Source organism: Triturus cristatus, chromosome 8 (genome assembly GCF_964204655.1).
Source record: "Triturus cristatus chromosome 8, aTriCri1.1, whole genome shotgun sequence".
NCBI classification, from domain to species: domain Eukaryota; kingdom Metazoa; phylum Chordata; class Amphibia; order Caudata; family Salamandridae; genus Triturus; species Triturus cristatus.
In genome coordinates, this window is record NC_140591.1 from 1,700,627,211 (window position 1) to 1,700,644,348 (window position 17,138).

A 17,138-nucleotide genomic window follows, 5' to 3' on the forward strand; every position below is an offset into this window, starting at 1 on the left:
CTGTTGATCCCGAATTCTGTAATGACTCAAGTCATTAACAAACGTTCATGTCGTTGACTCTAATATATGTTGTTTATTGTGAAGCATATTGAGCTTTGCATTTAATTCTGAAATTATATTTGATATTCGACTGTTTTTGGGTGATCAGGTCCAGTAAGGAGCAGCAAAACCCCTGCATGGATTCACACCACTCCCAGTTCATCAGTAGCCCTTACTTGACATCAGTAGTGTAGCACACACCGAAAACTTGCTGCAGGCCTGCTGAAGAGTGGGATGTGGCATGTGCCAGTGGCCTTATGAGACGTCAGGAAGAGCAGCAGGCGGGGACGCACAGAGGCTGAATGTGATGGCTTTAGGCAGAAGGAAGGTGGAGATGGCCCTACCTGAGGTTACAACAGCAGCACTGCCTTTAGCATCACCACTTGAAACGGTACCCAGTCAAAACGCTTACTCAAAAAAACCATCAGCCGACCTCAACGAACTCCAGAATTACCGACCCACCTCCTTGCTCTCCTTCCCGGCCAAAGTACTTGAAAAGGCCACCAACAAAAGACTCACCACCCAACTCAAGCTACACCACCTTCTCGATCCCTCCCAGTCCGGATTCTGCAGTAACCAAAGCTCTGAGGCCACTCTCATCACAGCATTAGATGACATCTGAGCCCTCTTCAGTCATTGAGAAATGGCGAACCTGATCCTCCTCAACCTCTCTGCAACGTTTGACATGGTAATCAACCACACGCTGATCACCAGACTACACATCACCAGTATGCAAGGGACTGTCCTCAGATGGATCGCCTCGTTCCTCACTGGAAGAACCCAGACTGTCCGCCTACTCCCATTCAACTCTGAACCCAAGAACATCATCTGCGGGGTCCCTCATGGCTCATCTGTCGGCTTGACCCTCTTTAACACCTACATGACATGCCTGGCCAACATCGCTGTTGGACTTGGTCCTTCCTGCAGGGTCATGCCTGAACTTTTTGCCTTCCTCCTGTATTTTTTCTGTCCTGTTGTTGGCTGTCTTATGACTCTGGGCACCTTGCCACTGCTGATCAGTGATAAGGTGCATATGCTCTCCCTATTGTCAATATATGTTGGTTGGATTCCATGATTGGCTTATTTGGTTTACTGTCAGGCCCCAGTAAAGTGCACCAGGAGTGCCCAGGGCTTGTAAATCCAAATGCTGCTAGTGGGCTTGCAGCACTGGTTGTGCCACCCACAGAAGCAGCCTTGTAAGATGTGTCTAAGGTCTGCCATTGCAGGACCTGCGTGCAGTCTGGTACTGTCATACTGACTGGGCAAGTGCACCCACTTGCCAGTCCCTAAACCTTCCCTTAACTTCATATTAGTCACCCCTATGGTAGGCCCAAGGGCAGGATGCATTGTAAGCATAAGGTAGGACAAGCCCTGCTGTGTGTGACATGTCCTAATAGTGAATTAAAGCCAATTTCGTTTTTCACTATTGTAAGGCTACCTGCTCTCATAGGCCAGAATGGGCTGTTAGAATTGTTACATTCTATGATCCTAACAGACCCAGGGAACATGGTAGAAATTCGAATTTAGTATGCCTGAACTCAGAATAGTAAAATACATCTTTTAGTAAAGTTTATTTTTTAATATTCTGTGTTTGCAAATGCCACTTTTAGAAAGCTGGTATTTGCTTGCCTAACCATTTCAGCCCGCCTCTGCTAGGATGTGTATCTGCTGTCTGGTTTCTGAGAGTGACAGGGCTGGGGAATTCCAGGAGACAGGCTGGGGCAGCCCGGTGGTGAATAGAGAGATTACATATAGATGGGTGGGAGGAGTACACCTGCACTCTGAATAGGGCTGTGCTCTGCCACCACAATGCTGGCTCCACCTCCTGTGGAGCTGCTGATGTCTCTGCCCTGCACGCTGAAAGGAGAAGCCAGAGTCCGGTAAACAAAGTACTCCAGAACTGGGTTGAACTGGGCAAAGGCCCCCTGGCCTGCAAGAACAAAAGAATTGCACAATAAGTATTGGGACCCTGCTCCCAAGAAATTAGATCCTGCTTTGACAAGAAGAAACCTCTGCCGGATGATGAGGAACCAGGAAAGCTGTACGGAGGAGTACTGTCCCTTACCTGGGGGATTGGCCTGCAGTGGTTGCCTTGCTGCTGAAGGAGAGGAAGAAAAGACTCAAAGACTTTTGATTTGCAACTTGTACTACAGATCTCCAAGGGCTTGTGGGTGAGCTTGCCCCCTGAACGAAGTCCCAGGACCAGTGGACTTCACCGCCTTGAGAAACGCTGCTGAGAACCGCTGTTCTCCCCGTAGCGCCGAAGCCGAGAGAAGTGTGCGTCTCGTAGATCGACGCGTACACTGGAAAGCCTGTGCCAAGCTGTCCAGCCCGAAGAACGCGACGTTGTGGCCCCCCTACGAGCCGTAGCTCGCACCGTGAAGGAAGGACTTCGTGCCGCACTTTGTTTTCCCCTCTTCGAACCGTACTACTCAAGCGTGCCCCCCTACTCCTGTTGTGGGTAGGCTGCGGCGCGAAGAGTGGCTGGGTACGTCTCTCACAATCGGAGCGTACTGCCTGCTTCGCACCGCACTTACGGAAAAGGCGCCGCTCACAAGGTACGGCTCGTACGCCGCAACGAACAGCAAGAGCACCGTACCTATGCACCGTCCCCTCGAACAACGCGACTAAGGCCCCCAACGAGCCATAGCTCGCACCGTAACAGGAGGACAGCGCAACGTACCACGCGTTTTTTTTCACCGCATCGTCCGTGACGAACTCTCCAAGACAAGGTACTGTGTACGTTTCGCACCGCAGGGTGTACGCTTCGCACCGGAGCGTCTTCAGCGTTTGTGAGACCCGTTCTTAAGCATCTCTTATCCCCGTACGAACCGTACGAAGAGGAATGAACCGCACAGAACTTTGAAATTACGCTTTAAACAAGAACTGCTTACTGCCAATAGTATTGTGGGCCTTTTTATCGTTATTTGGTCTTGTGCTAAGTCTTTATATACAAAATACTTATTTTTGATAATCCCAGTGTGGAGTCCATTTGTGGTGTTGTCACCGAGTTACTGTATGTGGTCACAAATGCTTAACCTATAACGCTCTGAGATAGGCTTTGTCTGCTAGCGCCAAGCTACCTAGAGGGTGAGCAGGGGTTGTTTTAGGAGTGTAACCCCTTACCCTGACTAGAAGAGAGGATCCCTGCTTGGCACTAGTCCCTACTTGTGTCAACCAGAGAACCCAATTCTAACAATCGCCACATTCCACAGACTCAACATCATCTCATACGGAGACAAAGAGGACTAGCATCCTCCATAATCACCAGGAACCTCTGCATCATCGTCAACAGCAAACTGACCATGAAATCTCAGGTCAAAGCAGCCTGCTCTTCAACCTGGGCATACTACGGAAGATCTTCAATTGGCTCCCCACCAACATCAGACACACCATCACACAAGCCCCCGCCATGAGCCGACTCCACTACGGCATTGCCCTGTACTATGAGACATCCACACACTTCAAGAGACTACAAACCATCCAGAACCCTACAGCCAGACTCATTCCCCGACCTCTCCCACCAGACCCACCCCCTCCCACATGCAGGAACTCTAATGGCTCCCTTTAAAGTAGAGATGCCAAATCAAACTACAGCCCTTTGCAACCTGGGACCTGCTTACATCACCCACCGCCTGAGCTTCCACCACCCGGCCAGACTACTACGATCTACCTCCCTGTCAATTGCACATAATCTTCGCATCTACATTCTTCCAAACACCTACACTCAGAGGGATCTCCCACAGGCTCTTCATGGACTGAAAAATATCCTTCTGCCCCAGGGGTGCCACGGGCAGATTGACACAAAAAGCAAAAAAAACAAAACAGGAAAGCACACAATAACGTCATCAGCATAAGTTATTTCCCATCAATTTGTGCACAATAATGTGTGGTGGTACTGTTATCACTTCACCGCAAATTGTGTAGATTTCTTTCAATGAGCTTCAGAGCTACATAACCTTCTCAAAAGGTTCACAATCAAATATTACAAAGAAACCCTCCCCAGCCACGTGGTACCCTTCCGCTCCACTTGTAGCCACTGTACAAATACAAGCCCAACTCACTGACTCCTTACTTGTCAAAAAGACTCTTTTCTGAGTCGCTCAGGTAGGAATGCTGTCGATATCTGGCGATCATGGCTTTTAACTCATCGCATGGCACACGTGAAGGCCTGAGGCAGTAGAAGACCTCGCCGTGGCAGTGGTGTGTGTATTCACACAACTCCTCTGTTGAGTTCAGTTTTAATCCACATTCTGCTTGGACGTCTTTCGTCCCATTGACAAACTTGCCAATCCAGTAAAGCTTCTCGTAGCCTTTGTTTCTGGCTCTCCAGAGGGCAGACACCGCCTCGCTGGAGTGCATCAGCAGGATGGAGAAACGCACTTTGCCTTCCCAAAATAGCGTGAAGTGAATATGGTAGGTGCCATTGTTCAAGTCCTCAATCGCCCCAGAAGCTCCTGCATTGAGCTCCGGAGAGTAAATTCGGGCTCTTAAAAAGTCGCCCCCATGTTCCTTTTGGTTGCCGGAGAAGTCGTAGACCTGGACCTGGACCGTCAGGTTGTCCCCAACGCAGTATGAGTTTTGGGGGTTGAGTATCGTGGCCCGGCTGTGGCTGGCACTGGTGGTCTGGTTCTTCCCAATGAAAAGGGCCTTGGGCATGCTGGCATCAACTCTGCTGAAGATTTCAATGGTTTCCAAGTCTGTCTCAGTCAGGCGGGCTTCGATCTCCACCTTCTCCTCTGGGGCATCTGTGCAGCTTTCGTAAAAATACCTGAAACTGGGAATCTGAAGAGAAAAGAGGAAGATATTATGGTCACACGTCAAGGCTCTTCCTGAAACATTTGATGGGCTCATACTTCAACTGTCTTCTAAAACAAGTATGTTCAATGTCACTGGTTTTATCAAGAGTCACTCACTCTCTGGTAACAAGATGAAACTTCCTTAGAGCTGTCCACTACTAGAAATGTTTAAAATAAGAATATTTACCTTCCAGTGTCATCTTTGGAGCTACCGTGGGATGAACAAACATGCCCTTCAGCCATAAAGAGATAGAACTCAAGCTAGCTGGGTGGTGGCCTGTGCTCCATTTTAAGGAGTTTCTCTTCCTTTCCTAGTGAGGTGCAGATCAGGCTGTGGTGGGCAGAGAAGGAAGGACCTCACCCAGAGGGGTCAGTGGTTGAACAGCTGCTCCATACCCCTCGGCCCGATGGATGGGATTCAGGTCACTGGAGGAGGCCCAGAAGGAGGAGACTCAGAAAGAGGCTTGGAGAGGGGAAAGGGGTCCAGAAGGAGTCCTGTGAGATTGAAACCCAACCAGAGGCCACAAACGAGGCTTACCAATACTCTACAGCTTGAGATTACTACACAAAATACCAATACATTCATGCATACACACCTAGAGAGGAGCTGGGAAAGAGGCTGACAAGGAGGCCTAGAGGGGAGCCCAGAAGATGATCTAGAAGGAAGCTCTGATTCAGGAGACACAGGAGAGGACTCCGAAGATGGACGATAAAGAGACAACCTCGATTGGAGCCAGGAGGAGGCCAAGAAGTTGGCCCATTAGCCCAGTCAGAAGGTGACCATAGAGAGGAGCCTGTAAGAGCGCCCACTGGGGCCCAGAAAGAGAAGGCTCAAAAGGGACCAGAAGGGAGGCCAGAGGCTGATCCAGTGGGGGTTCATCCCAGAGGGGCCCAAGCTGGGAACACACAAGGGGGTCCAACTGAGACCTAACAGGGGGCTTGAAGCAATCACAAAGCAAGGAAAGAGACTGACAGGGTGCTTGAAGCATTCATAAAGCAAGAAAACAGACTGAAGAGTTTGAAAAAGATTATGAAAGATTAAAAAATGCCCAATGAAACATGAGGAAAGGTACATACCTGTGCAAATAAAGGACTGGTGTGGTGTATGTAGTAAATCAGAAGAATGAGCGTAATTATGATCACTCCCACCGTGACTACCTTCTTCATCGTGGCTCACAGAAGCAGTGTGTGATCCTCGGCTGATCTCGTACAGATGCTCCTTGCTGCAGAGATAGAAAACAACACATAATGACACGGGCATTTTAACTTTGTGTTAACACCATTTCTTTCAATTTGTTTGAACAAGGGCAGCAATTTCCTGACCCCCAGACTAAGCAGATACCACTGTCTATCAGATGACACAACAGCCATTGTGAAAGGAAGAAGACCCCTTTCCCTGGTGACTTTGAGGCTCATTACGATGGCGGTGGGACCGCCACCGTCAGCCGTGCGGTGGCGGGCCCTCCGCCATCTGACAGCAGTTTACCCCCTCCAGATTATGATGGCGGGGGGAATCCTCAGGGATGTGTGGTGGGCGCAAAGACCTTCCGCCACGATTCCGCAAGGTGGTCCTTTTCCGCCCGCCTTGCGGAACAAAAACACAGGGCAGCATTGCGGTGGTGCCTTGTAGGCACCGCTGTAGAGATTACAATATCTCTTTCCGTCTGTCTTTTTGCAGCGGTCATCCCACTGCGAAAAGACAGGCGGAAACAGATTCGGGGGCCCTTAGCAGGCCCCAATTGTAATGGGGGAGGTAGCTGTGCACTGCGGGGCAGCCATGGTACCCCCAATATTTCGCTGCACTGCGTGGCAGGCACCACGTGGTGCCTGCCACCTAGTGCAGGGAAATGCACAGCAGTGCTATTTGACATTGCGTACGGTGCTGCAGCCATGTTAAATGCCCTGGATGCGCCCGCCATTATGGCAGGCGCATCGTAATTGCAGTGGTGGGACCGCTGCATGTCTGGCGGGTGGTCCCAAACACCGCAACAAGGAGCCCCTTTATTCCAAAGCCATAATTGTAATTTTGTAACGTTTTAATTTGTAAAGCACATTAAACAGAATGGCATGAAAGCGCTGTCACCAGTTAAGGCTCCAGAGGAACAAGGGGAAAAGCTCAAGTAAAATCGATGGAGTAAACTAGGAAGTCCCCCGACATTATGAGAATAGCAAGGTTTGCACCTGCCTGCGAAAACCCTAATATGAGTTTAAAATCCTAATATTTTCCTGAAGTGTGTTCCACAAACTGCTGTATTTTGGATGAGTTGAAGTTTGTTCAGTGAATACTGGTTGCATTTAGATACAGGGCGTTGCAGTAGACAAGGCGAGATGTGAGGAGCGCAATGACCACCGACACCCTCAGCCCCCCAGGAAGAAAGGGACTACCCCCAGATATATTGAAGCGGTCCCCGGGACAGGGAGCGTCCTGCAGGTTACCAGCCACCAACGATCGGTCCAGATTGAGTTAGTTGTCCCAAAAGCCACAATTTCTGTCCTCTACATGTCCATTTTCAGCCATTTCTCCCTCATCCAAATACTCACTTCGGGCATACAGGACCTAAATCTGTCTGGCACCTCTTCCCAGAGGGGCGGCATACAGGTTAAATAAGGTGTATGAAAAAGTTGTGAGATGACCTGTCAAAATCGATCCCTGAGCTGAAGTGCTTCCCTGTACGAGATCCTTGCCACCTGTTAGATGGGATGCTGAAAGCATCTTTACAATCTTCAGAGTTAATGAGGAAAGCTATTGACTTTTTAGTCCATTCTGGTGCACTGTTTTCGTATGCAGAGGAACTAAAACGCAAAAATGTATCATTTCATGCTTTGTGTGGCATCAAAGAAAGTCATCCCAACTGTGTCCCTCAGCTGATGGTTCTCAGTCCAAGGGGCTACGAACGCTCTATTATCCATGTGGCGACCGTTTACAGAATGTTTGCTGAGTGATGATGCCAAAGGCAAGAAATGTGAGGATCTTTGGTCGCGTATTGATAGTGATGTGAAAAAAGTACACTCTACTGCATTATTAGATTTTTACAGGAAAACATAACTGCTGTAGTGGACATAATAAAAAAACTAGAGTCTGAAAACACCCTCGTCTGCCAAGTGTTCAGCATAATTGGCGTAGATGTGAAAAATCTTCTTGAGAGTACGCTGGGAGACACCTTTAGCGACTTTGGCACTGCAACATGTTCCATGTTTGAGTGCTTGCCACTGGTAAACACAGCAATGTTGAAGAGCAATTCAGGAATGTTTATTTTACAATGTTTCAGAAATGGCCCTTTCACCAAACACGGCATTTGAAGTCAATGAAACCTCACTGTGGTGCTCTGTACAAGTTCTAGATCCCTTCAGTAAAGGGGAATTTCCACAGTAGTTTCAAAAGTGCCGCTTCATTTTTGACCACCTCAATAACTCTGAGGGCATAAGCGCCCAGCTCAACTATGTTGCAGAACCTGCCCTGAGAATCGCAATCTTCAAGTGCACCAGTATTGTCATGGAAAGAAATGTCAGTGGCCAGAGTTACCAAATTGTACACTGGCTATTTTGGCGTTGCCCGTCCCAAGTGCCAATCTTGAGAGGGACTTTTCACAGAAGTTTACATGGGAAGGAAAGAGCGAGCGCACATGACCAAAGACTCACTGAAGAAGTATTGTATGGTGTACTACAATAAGTTTAATTTGTCGAAGCAGCCAGAAGCAGAGAGGTTGATGGTCCAGTTGGACCTGCAGCCTGTATTAAGAGCTACCCAGGCTGGCAAATTTAGCCCCACCCCTTTCCTGGGTCTCTTACCACAGTGAAAAGAATCAAAAGGAGAGGGAGGAAAGGTCCTGGAGCCCGTTCACTTCCCCCGGTATATATGTTTTATCAAAGAGAAGTAGCTCTGGAGTGGGTGCTCCTAGAATATGTTAATTTTGGAAAGGAAACACATTATGTTTATAGTAAGGCCCACACTCTCCAACCTAGTTGGTGACATGCTTCATCATCAGGCCCCACCCAAGGCACCAAGTGCACCTTGGGTGTGCTACAAAGCCTGGATGCGGCGCTGTGAGAGTGCAGTGAGAAGGAGTGAGTGAATGTTACAAAAAGCTGTCCTAAGGGTCCCTGGGATAAAAAGTTACTTTTTTAATTAGTGGGCCCTTGGCAGTTAATAAAACGAGAGTTGGATATTTAAGGAGATCTTAAGGTAACTCAATATCCTAGTCGGTCAACATGTTTCAGCCATGCTCTCTTAGTGGTATGGCTTTCTTCAGGACCTATGTGCAGTGCAAAGTGAGTGGTCTAAAAACGTGTTATTAAAAGACCATGTACGTGACACACGTGCTAAGGTGTGATATGTGGTAGAGGAGAAATACTGCTAGTGGCGCTTTCCCAGACAATATCTGGAAAGGGCCCCATGAGTTCCATGTGGGGGCCCGACCTGTAGTCACACTTTCATCAAGGTCTAGGACCCTTCTCTGTACCTGCTTCAGCCGCCATGGAGCATGGCTGAAACATGTTGACTGACTAGGATATGTCCTAGTCTTAGCAGGCGTCCCCCCTAAGAAAAAACCAGACTGAGACATGGGACCAATTGCGAAACGAAAGCGCTGATTGGCTCGTCAAACATAAAGGGCTCAGGGTGGCAAATATTAGCGGCATCATAATGGTACGCAGGGTAGGGTGGGTTGGATCCTCACCAAAGAACATAGAGGGAGACTGTGTTGTCATTAATTTTCGACGACCGTCACTGGTAAGATCGATACTAATGAAACAGGAACTCAGCAGTACTATTCCAACTCTTATCTGGTCAATGCCCCTGGGTTTTTTCTACAAACTGACTCCGGGGCCAAATACGTTTGTCATTTTCCCGCATACGGTGCATAACAGGTCTTCCGCCCTGTCTGGTTTAGATAGCCTGGATTGACTGTTGCCTATTCTAACATTAGTTGAGCCCGTTCTCACTAGACCCAGGCTTCATTCCTTAGGTAATGACACCTCCGAATCACATGATCCAAACTTACATGTGCTAAGCTGGAATGTTGCCGGCTTAGCTTCTAAAATAGGCTGTGAAGATTGGTTAAACTTAGTCCAAAAATATGACATCCTCATATTTCAAGAAACCTGGGCTACAAGGGATCTATATTTAGAAGGGTTTGTATGTTTTAACATCACCGTACCTGTCCCCAAAGTGGGCCGCCCATCTGGTGGACTTTATATTTGGGTCAACATTTCCTCAGGTGGAAGTGCTAAGACTCTTGCCACGCATAACTTTCAAGCCCTGATCTACACATGGGGGCCCCCATTTTTCTTTATTAACTTTTATAACAACGACTTTTTGACCTCACCAAGTACCAATTTTATTAGTTTGTTTAATTTTATTTCCAATCTATAAAGTCAAAAGGCGCCCCACAACTTAGCTGGAATCTGCCTTGGTGGCAATTTCAATGCCAGGATCCCCAGGGAAAATGAATTAGTTACTGTTCCTCCGGCTTACGCACACCTATGTAAAAGGGGAACAGAACTGCTGGATCACTTGTCTAATCACAATTCATTAAATGTGATGGAAATTGCGGGGGTACACCCTAATGACACTTGTCTAATATCAACCTATAGAGGTTGTGGTTGTGCTTCAACCATAGATTACGTTTTTATATCTGCCGCACTTGAAGACTTTTTATTAAAGGCTGAGGTCATACCACCTGTGCAGGGTGACCATAACCCAATTTTGACTACAACCAGATTTGTCCCCAGACAGGATTTTGACAAAGAGCTTGGGGCTAGTAACTTAGCACCCTCGACTGACAACTTGAGAGTGATCTGGAAAGGCATTGATAACAATTTGTTTTCTAAAATGATAATAGCATACCCAGCACTTGTCGATATTTGTTTGTCACCTATCGACCCTCACCCAGAGGCAATTACTGCCTTTAGCCACCTATGCTAGCGAAAGCAACAGGGGTATCCCCAAATAACCCTTAACTACCTGGGTATGGACACGCAGTTATATACAAAAGACAAAAGGTACCAAGGAATCAATACTGATCAATTTTAGCAGTCGAGCACATTTAATTACCCTCTCAAAAATAATTAATATTCATAGTGAATATATCAAAATCAATTTACAACACACACGGGCAAGGCGCCTATTCAAAGAGAAAACAAATGACATATCACAATACAAATTACATTACATTGACAATCACAAAACACATACAAAAAATAATAACCCTAAAGATGTTATTTATGCTAGTGTCCCCCTTAAAAATTCTGGGAGAACCACTTAGAGGTAGTCAGACGTGAAACACTGCAGGGCTAATGAACTAGTTGGCCTAGCTCTAGCGTAACACAACAAGATTTCAAGAATCACTATCAGTCCAGTGACTCCTCCTTCGAAGTGTCTGTGGACGTGACCATGTTTAAGCCTTATCTTCTTAGGCCTCTTCAGGACATGAGTTATGCAATAATATTCACAATAGTTGGGGGCGCGCGAGGTCCCTCACGCTGAAACAATGTACAGCGACCAGGGGGCTCTACCTTCCTAATAATAGGTGGGCACACCCTCTGCAAGAGTTTCTTAATACGAATCCATCAGCAACCTCCCGACTTAAACAGGTATAAGGCTTCAAAAGTAAGTTGGCGATCCCTTGCAAAATGAAAGTTCTCCACGGCCGCCCAAGTGCATCCGCAACTCGCGGATGCTGGCGCGTGGAAGGACGCAACTCTTGTTAAGTCTCTGAGGCGACACTATAGACAAGTGGCCAGGCAACGAAAAGATGAGATCCTAAAAGAACGCTGGAACAATCTTGCTTGTGCTGTTAGACTTAACAACAGTAACGTTTTTTGGGCAGCAGTTAAAGATATGAGATCATTGGGTCTTACTCTCACCCCCCTAAGCTGTAATATAAGTAGTGAAGCTTGGGAAGCCCGCTTTTCAAGGAATTACACAGCCCCACCCGAGAGTGAGGACCCTTTCAACCTTCATGCTGCTTCGCAGATCCAAATATCCGTGTCAGAAGTCAAGGACGCCATTCACCAAAGTTTAGGCAATAAGGCCCCCGGCCCTGATGGGCTTTCCATTGACCCTACTAAGCTTAAACCGGAGTTCTGGGCGCCCCTTTTACTTAACTTTTTAAAATAATTTAACAAATACCTTTATTCCCAGCACATGGTCTACCAGCATTATCGTTCAGATTTTTAAAAAAGGGGACTGATCCAACCCTAGTTGTTATCGACCAATCTCCCCGATTGACAACGCACTGAAGATACGCGGGAGGCTCCTGTTTAACAAAATCAGGTCTTGGGCTGAGGAGGGACATATTTTAAACAAGTGCCAGCGGGTTCAGAAGCAAATTGGAACTGTGAAGCAATGCCTAAACCTTAATCTGATTGTCGGTAAACACACTATAGCTCGGAAATCTCCCATTTACTTGGCTTTTATGGACCTCACCTCAGCCTTTGACTTTGTCAATAGGTCACGCTTGTAGTCGGTGTGAGAAGTTGGCCTGGTATATGCTGTCCACTAGTTATAGTGGGCACCTTGTATCAGTCCAAACAACCCCTTATGGTGATAGGTTAAAGACAACCTTTATTGAAAGCTATCCTAGTGGTAGCTATGGAGAGCATCCTTCAGGCTAAGTCTTGAAGGAATGTAAAGCAGCTTGTTTTACCAGTCTATAATCTCTTGAATGACCAAATGAAAAGTCAACCACACCAGGTATATATTCAAAATGTATGTATTTAAGATAAAACACACCCCTCTAGTCTCTTTATGAGACTAGAGGTCAAAACATATAAGTTACACTTCAATAATCACAGTAAAATAGCACAAATACACGTCAGGCCCTAGGGGCGAGCCAAACCATATACTAAAATAGTGGTATAAGAACCACAACTTAACTTAACTAGACACAAGGCCTAGAGCCTGTAGATTCCGCTGGGACCCCAAGGAACCACCCAAGGTAGTGACACAGGGGACCCCCGGGGGCAGTGTTCAGTGTGTGAACACAGCCACGAGCTCCCGTTAGCTTCTATGGGGAAGTCGCGGTTAGATTTTTAAAGATTAGGGACACTTAGAAATGAGTCAGGACCAAACCCTTTTGGATTTAGGAAGTTCTAGGGCTAGCACCCACGGGAGCACCGGAGTACTCGTGTTACCTCACCCAGGGAAGCCGGGTGAATAGGTGTCTTTTGGTGTCGGGTCGCGTTGACGATTTCAGTGGGAGCTGGCGAAGAAGTGCTGCTGCCGTGAAGATGCGAAGTGTCCTAAGAGATCCAAGCCTGGATCGAAGATGAGAAGAACCTGAAAGCAGAGGGGACAGAGTCTGGGTCACTTGCTAGTGACCAGGAAGGTGATGAGCAGATGCCCACCGATGTCAGGTGATTTCAGGTGAAAGAGGTGAAGCTTGACTCTTCAGCCACGAGGACCAGGAGGTGTTGAGGGCAACCAGGAGCTGGATTCGCGCTGTCCCACGAAGGATGTCAAGTGCTGAGACATCGGTGCCCGGATTGGACACAACAAGCCTTGGCAACAGCAACCCACACAGAAAGAGAAGAAATGCTTCGGTGCAGACCAGCAAGGTCTGTGGGACTCACCACTTGGTAGGGAGTCGGGGCACGTCTGGAGCACCCAGAGAAGCCCAAGGGAATACAAAGTTACCCCCTCAGGGATACACCAGTCAACAGACCAGGGATCGCGAAGGAACCTCGAGACTAAACACAAAATAGCAGCCCACGGGTCACTCGGAATGACCAGTCCAACAATCTTCGGTGGATTCAGTGCTCGAGGTGGGGGCTACAAGTCAGCCCAAGCACGACTTCAAGAGACGCTCCTTTTTTCCCAGCGTCCTACCCTACCCTTGATTCCCTAGTCTTCCCATCCCTTACCCATCCTTTCTCCTTCTTGTACAGCGCCGCCTTTATCATGCCAACCCGCTCCTGATGATGATTGTAGGAGAGTAGGGTCTGCTTTCTATGTTCACCCCCACTTTTTGCTTTTGCTTTACTGGTTTTCGACTTATATGTGGCTGTGGGCCTGCTAATCAGACCCACAGCCCTGTTGTTCTCTCTCTAAATTGATACTATGTACTTTAGGTGCATAACCCATTTGGATAGGATCACCTTATTGGCCCCTGTACAGTGTACCCTAGGTACCCAGGGCATAGGTGTACCCTAGGCCTACCAGGGGCTGCAGCATGTATTATGCCACCCCTGGCCTGGCCTTCCATTATGACACAACTGGCTGATCACTCAGCTGGGGCAAGGTTGTGTAATCACCCCTTGCTTAGGTGTAGTATTCCTATACCTAACTTACATATAGACACATGTGTACCTATCAGCCACTCCTATGGCAGGCCTAAACAATCCTGGAGGCAGAGTGCTTGGTAACATGTGAGATGGTGCTCTAGCATGAGCTGAGCCTGTCTGCAGCGTTCGGAACCATGTCCTTATAGCTGTTCTATGATATAGCCTACCATATACTCTTAAAGTGCCTTATAATCTTAAACAGTTATGGTAACTATGGTTTGGCTTTATCAAAACATGTCGTGTAAGGTGTCTAACACTTTGGAATAATACCCCCATCCCATTTCTGGGGATGAGGATATTATCCCTCCCTTCTAGAGGGAGAAGACATGTTGTAACCTACTTACCCGGTTAAAGTTAACCAGAGCCCCAGCATCACAAAATGGATGCTGCTGCCACAGACACGAGTCTGACCTCCTGCTGCCGGGAGTGATCCCGGCAAGGGAGGCTTGGACAATAGGTTTCCTGCCTTGGGAGGTGCGAGCACCCCCCCAGACCGGCCTTAGTGTATTGGGGCAGGGAGGGATTAATAGAATGAGACATGCCTGGGGCATAGTCCAGTTCAAACCGGTGCTGGGGCACTCCAGCCCCAGTCCTGGCGCAAAACTGGACAAAGGGAAGGGGGTGTAACCACCCCCCTCCCAGGTCCCACCCATAAGGCGTGACCTAGCAGGTAACCCAGCCCCCCAGATTTGGATAAGAGTGGTAGCTGGGCCCCAGGACATTAGATTATCCTGAACCTGCAACTTGAACAGAAACTCTGGACCTTCGACATTTGACGAAAGAAGAAGACTGAAGAATCTCCCTTGTGGCCAAGGAGTGGCTACCATGTGCAAACAGGCACCATCAAGAGACTACCCTTTGCTTTGCTAAAGTTCTACGAGGGACCGACTGCAGAGCCCGACCAGAGCCTTGACTTCCAGACTTCTCCGACCCTGATCCACATCCACAGCTGAGCTGAGATCCGTGGAGGCGACGAGAGACGTGGGACCGGCTACCTGGGAAAAGTGGCGAGTATCTTCCAGCGCAGCTTCTGAGGCACCCTCGAAGTTGTGCACCGGGGATTGAGAAGCCCCAACCCCAAGCACCATCTGCACCGAAGATCAGCCCCCCACACTCCACGAGTCCTGCGTGGGGCCCTTCTGCATTTTCCTGCTTGCCGCGTCTGTCCGGTTGCTTGCCCGCTGGCTAGTGGCCTTTGAGACGACGCACCCTGAAATCTTCAGCGCTAGTTTGGCTCCTCCAGACTGGCTCCCGCTTCTCTGCAAAGGAGAAGCACCCCAGACCTTCCTGGTCTTTACCAGAAGCAAGTCCTCCGTTCTTCGTGGGTTCCGCTTGCCAAGGCTTGGTGAGTCCTAGTCCAACTTCGACGCCGCCGACAGCAAGAGCCTTCGTGGGACAGCTCGCCTCCTGGTCCTGGTCGACCTCGACGTTCCCTGGTCCTCGTGGCTGCAGCAACAAGCTTCACCTTCACCTGCAATCTTCACGACATCGCCTGGTTCCTTCCTGGTTCCACGTGGTCACTGGCTAGTGACCTTGACTCTGTCCCTTCTGCTTGCAGGTCTCCTCTCTTCTTGATCCCAGCCTTGGGATCCACCGGACACTCTTCACTGACTGCCTGTCAGCAACTTTCCTTCAGGCATCCATAGAAGTCCACGACGAAACCCGACGCAAGTTCACACCTATGCACCCGCAGACTGTGGGCTAGGTAACTTGGGTACTTCGGTGCTCACAAGGGTATTGACTATCCTAGGGTCTAGTTTCCGAGTCTCGACTTTCTAGCTATACCAGAAGTGCCCTAAAACTGTTTATTTCTAACTGCTAGTGATTCTATTGACTTTTAAGTATTACACGTGAGTGTTTCCACTCTGCACCTGAATCCCGTGGGCCTCCCACTTCCTAACTGTTGCTAGTGTAGTGTAGCCCCAGCGATTCCCTAGGCCTAGGCCTATCCTAATTCCGTGACAGTGGTCCTTATACCACTTACTTAGTATATGGTTTGCGTGGCCCCTAGGGCCTAACTGTATTACTTACCTGTGTGACTTAATGTATGCTTGAATAAGACTGTGTTGTACTTACCTCTAATCTCATAAAGAGTGCTGAGGGTTTGACTAGAATAAATACACTTTATTTTATATAGATATCTGTTGTGGTGTCCTTTCATTTGGTATTCAAGGGATTATATATGGTATCACAGCTGGCTTCACATGCCATTCAGAGTTTAGCCTAAGACTGCTCTTGTCCATGCTACCACTAGGATAGCTGGTCTATAAGGTTGACTTTACAACCAATCACCATAAGGGTTGTTTGGACTGATATAAGGTGTACACTAGAACTAGTGACATCATACATCAGGCCAACTTCTCACATTGGTGAGCAGCGGTTGGGATCTGAGCTTGCTGTTGTAATACCATTGTAATCTTGAGATACTAAATTGAAAGATCACACAGATATTGTCTAGGTACATATAACATAGATTATAATACTTAAGTCCTACTGGATTTAGTGGTTGTAGGTTGAAGGGAGTAACACACCCTGACTACAACTACCAGAGAGGTTTAGTAGAAACAACTAGTGTAGGTAGGTGCACACACCACACCCTCACTAGATCATGTCTCTGGGAGGAGATCAAGTAGATGCTCTCTCAGGAGGGGCAGGTCTGAAGAAGACCCCCTCTAGATATGATACCCTAACTTTTCAGGAGATGAGACAATTGTGTACCTCCAGAAAGTTAAAACAGGGTGCAAACCATACCCTCCTTCAGCTAGTGCAACTCCTAGAGGAGTATGATGCTCTTAGAGCCTCACAGGCCAGTACCCTAGGTACAAAGGAGGGTCTACCCACCACAGAGGAGTCAGATGGGGCTTCAGATGAAGAGGTAGACAGCCAGGGCCAAGTAGGAAGATTTAGCCAGGCTAACCTAAGCTTACATGGGAGTTTGCATGGGATCCCCCCATACAGACCCTCAAGTGGGCTTACACAGAGAAGCAGGAGGGACAGATCCCCTTCAAGGGAATCCAT

General features: G+C 48.1%; 1 protein-coding gene across 1 annotated transcript in view; it reads right to left on the reverse strand.

Annotated features, from left to right (window-relative positions):
• Positions 1-17,138, reverse strand: part of LOC146808645 (NXPE family member 1-like) — a 365,719-nt gene that overhangs the window by 250,900 nt on the left and 97,681 nt on the right. The window contains exons 2-3 of the mRNA XM_085623682.1: positions 5,916-6,061; positions 4,115-4,824 (exon numbers count right to left, since the gene is read on the reverse strand). Of these exons, the coding sequence (XP_085479808.1) occupies positions 4,115-4,824; positions 5,916-6,005 (800 nt within the window). The 5' untranslated portion in view covers positions 6,006-6,061. The remainder of the gene's footprint in view (positions 1-4,114; positions 4,825-5,915; positions 6,062-17,138) is intronic.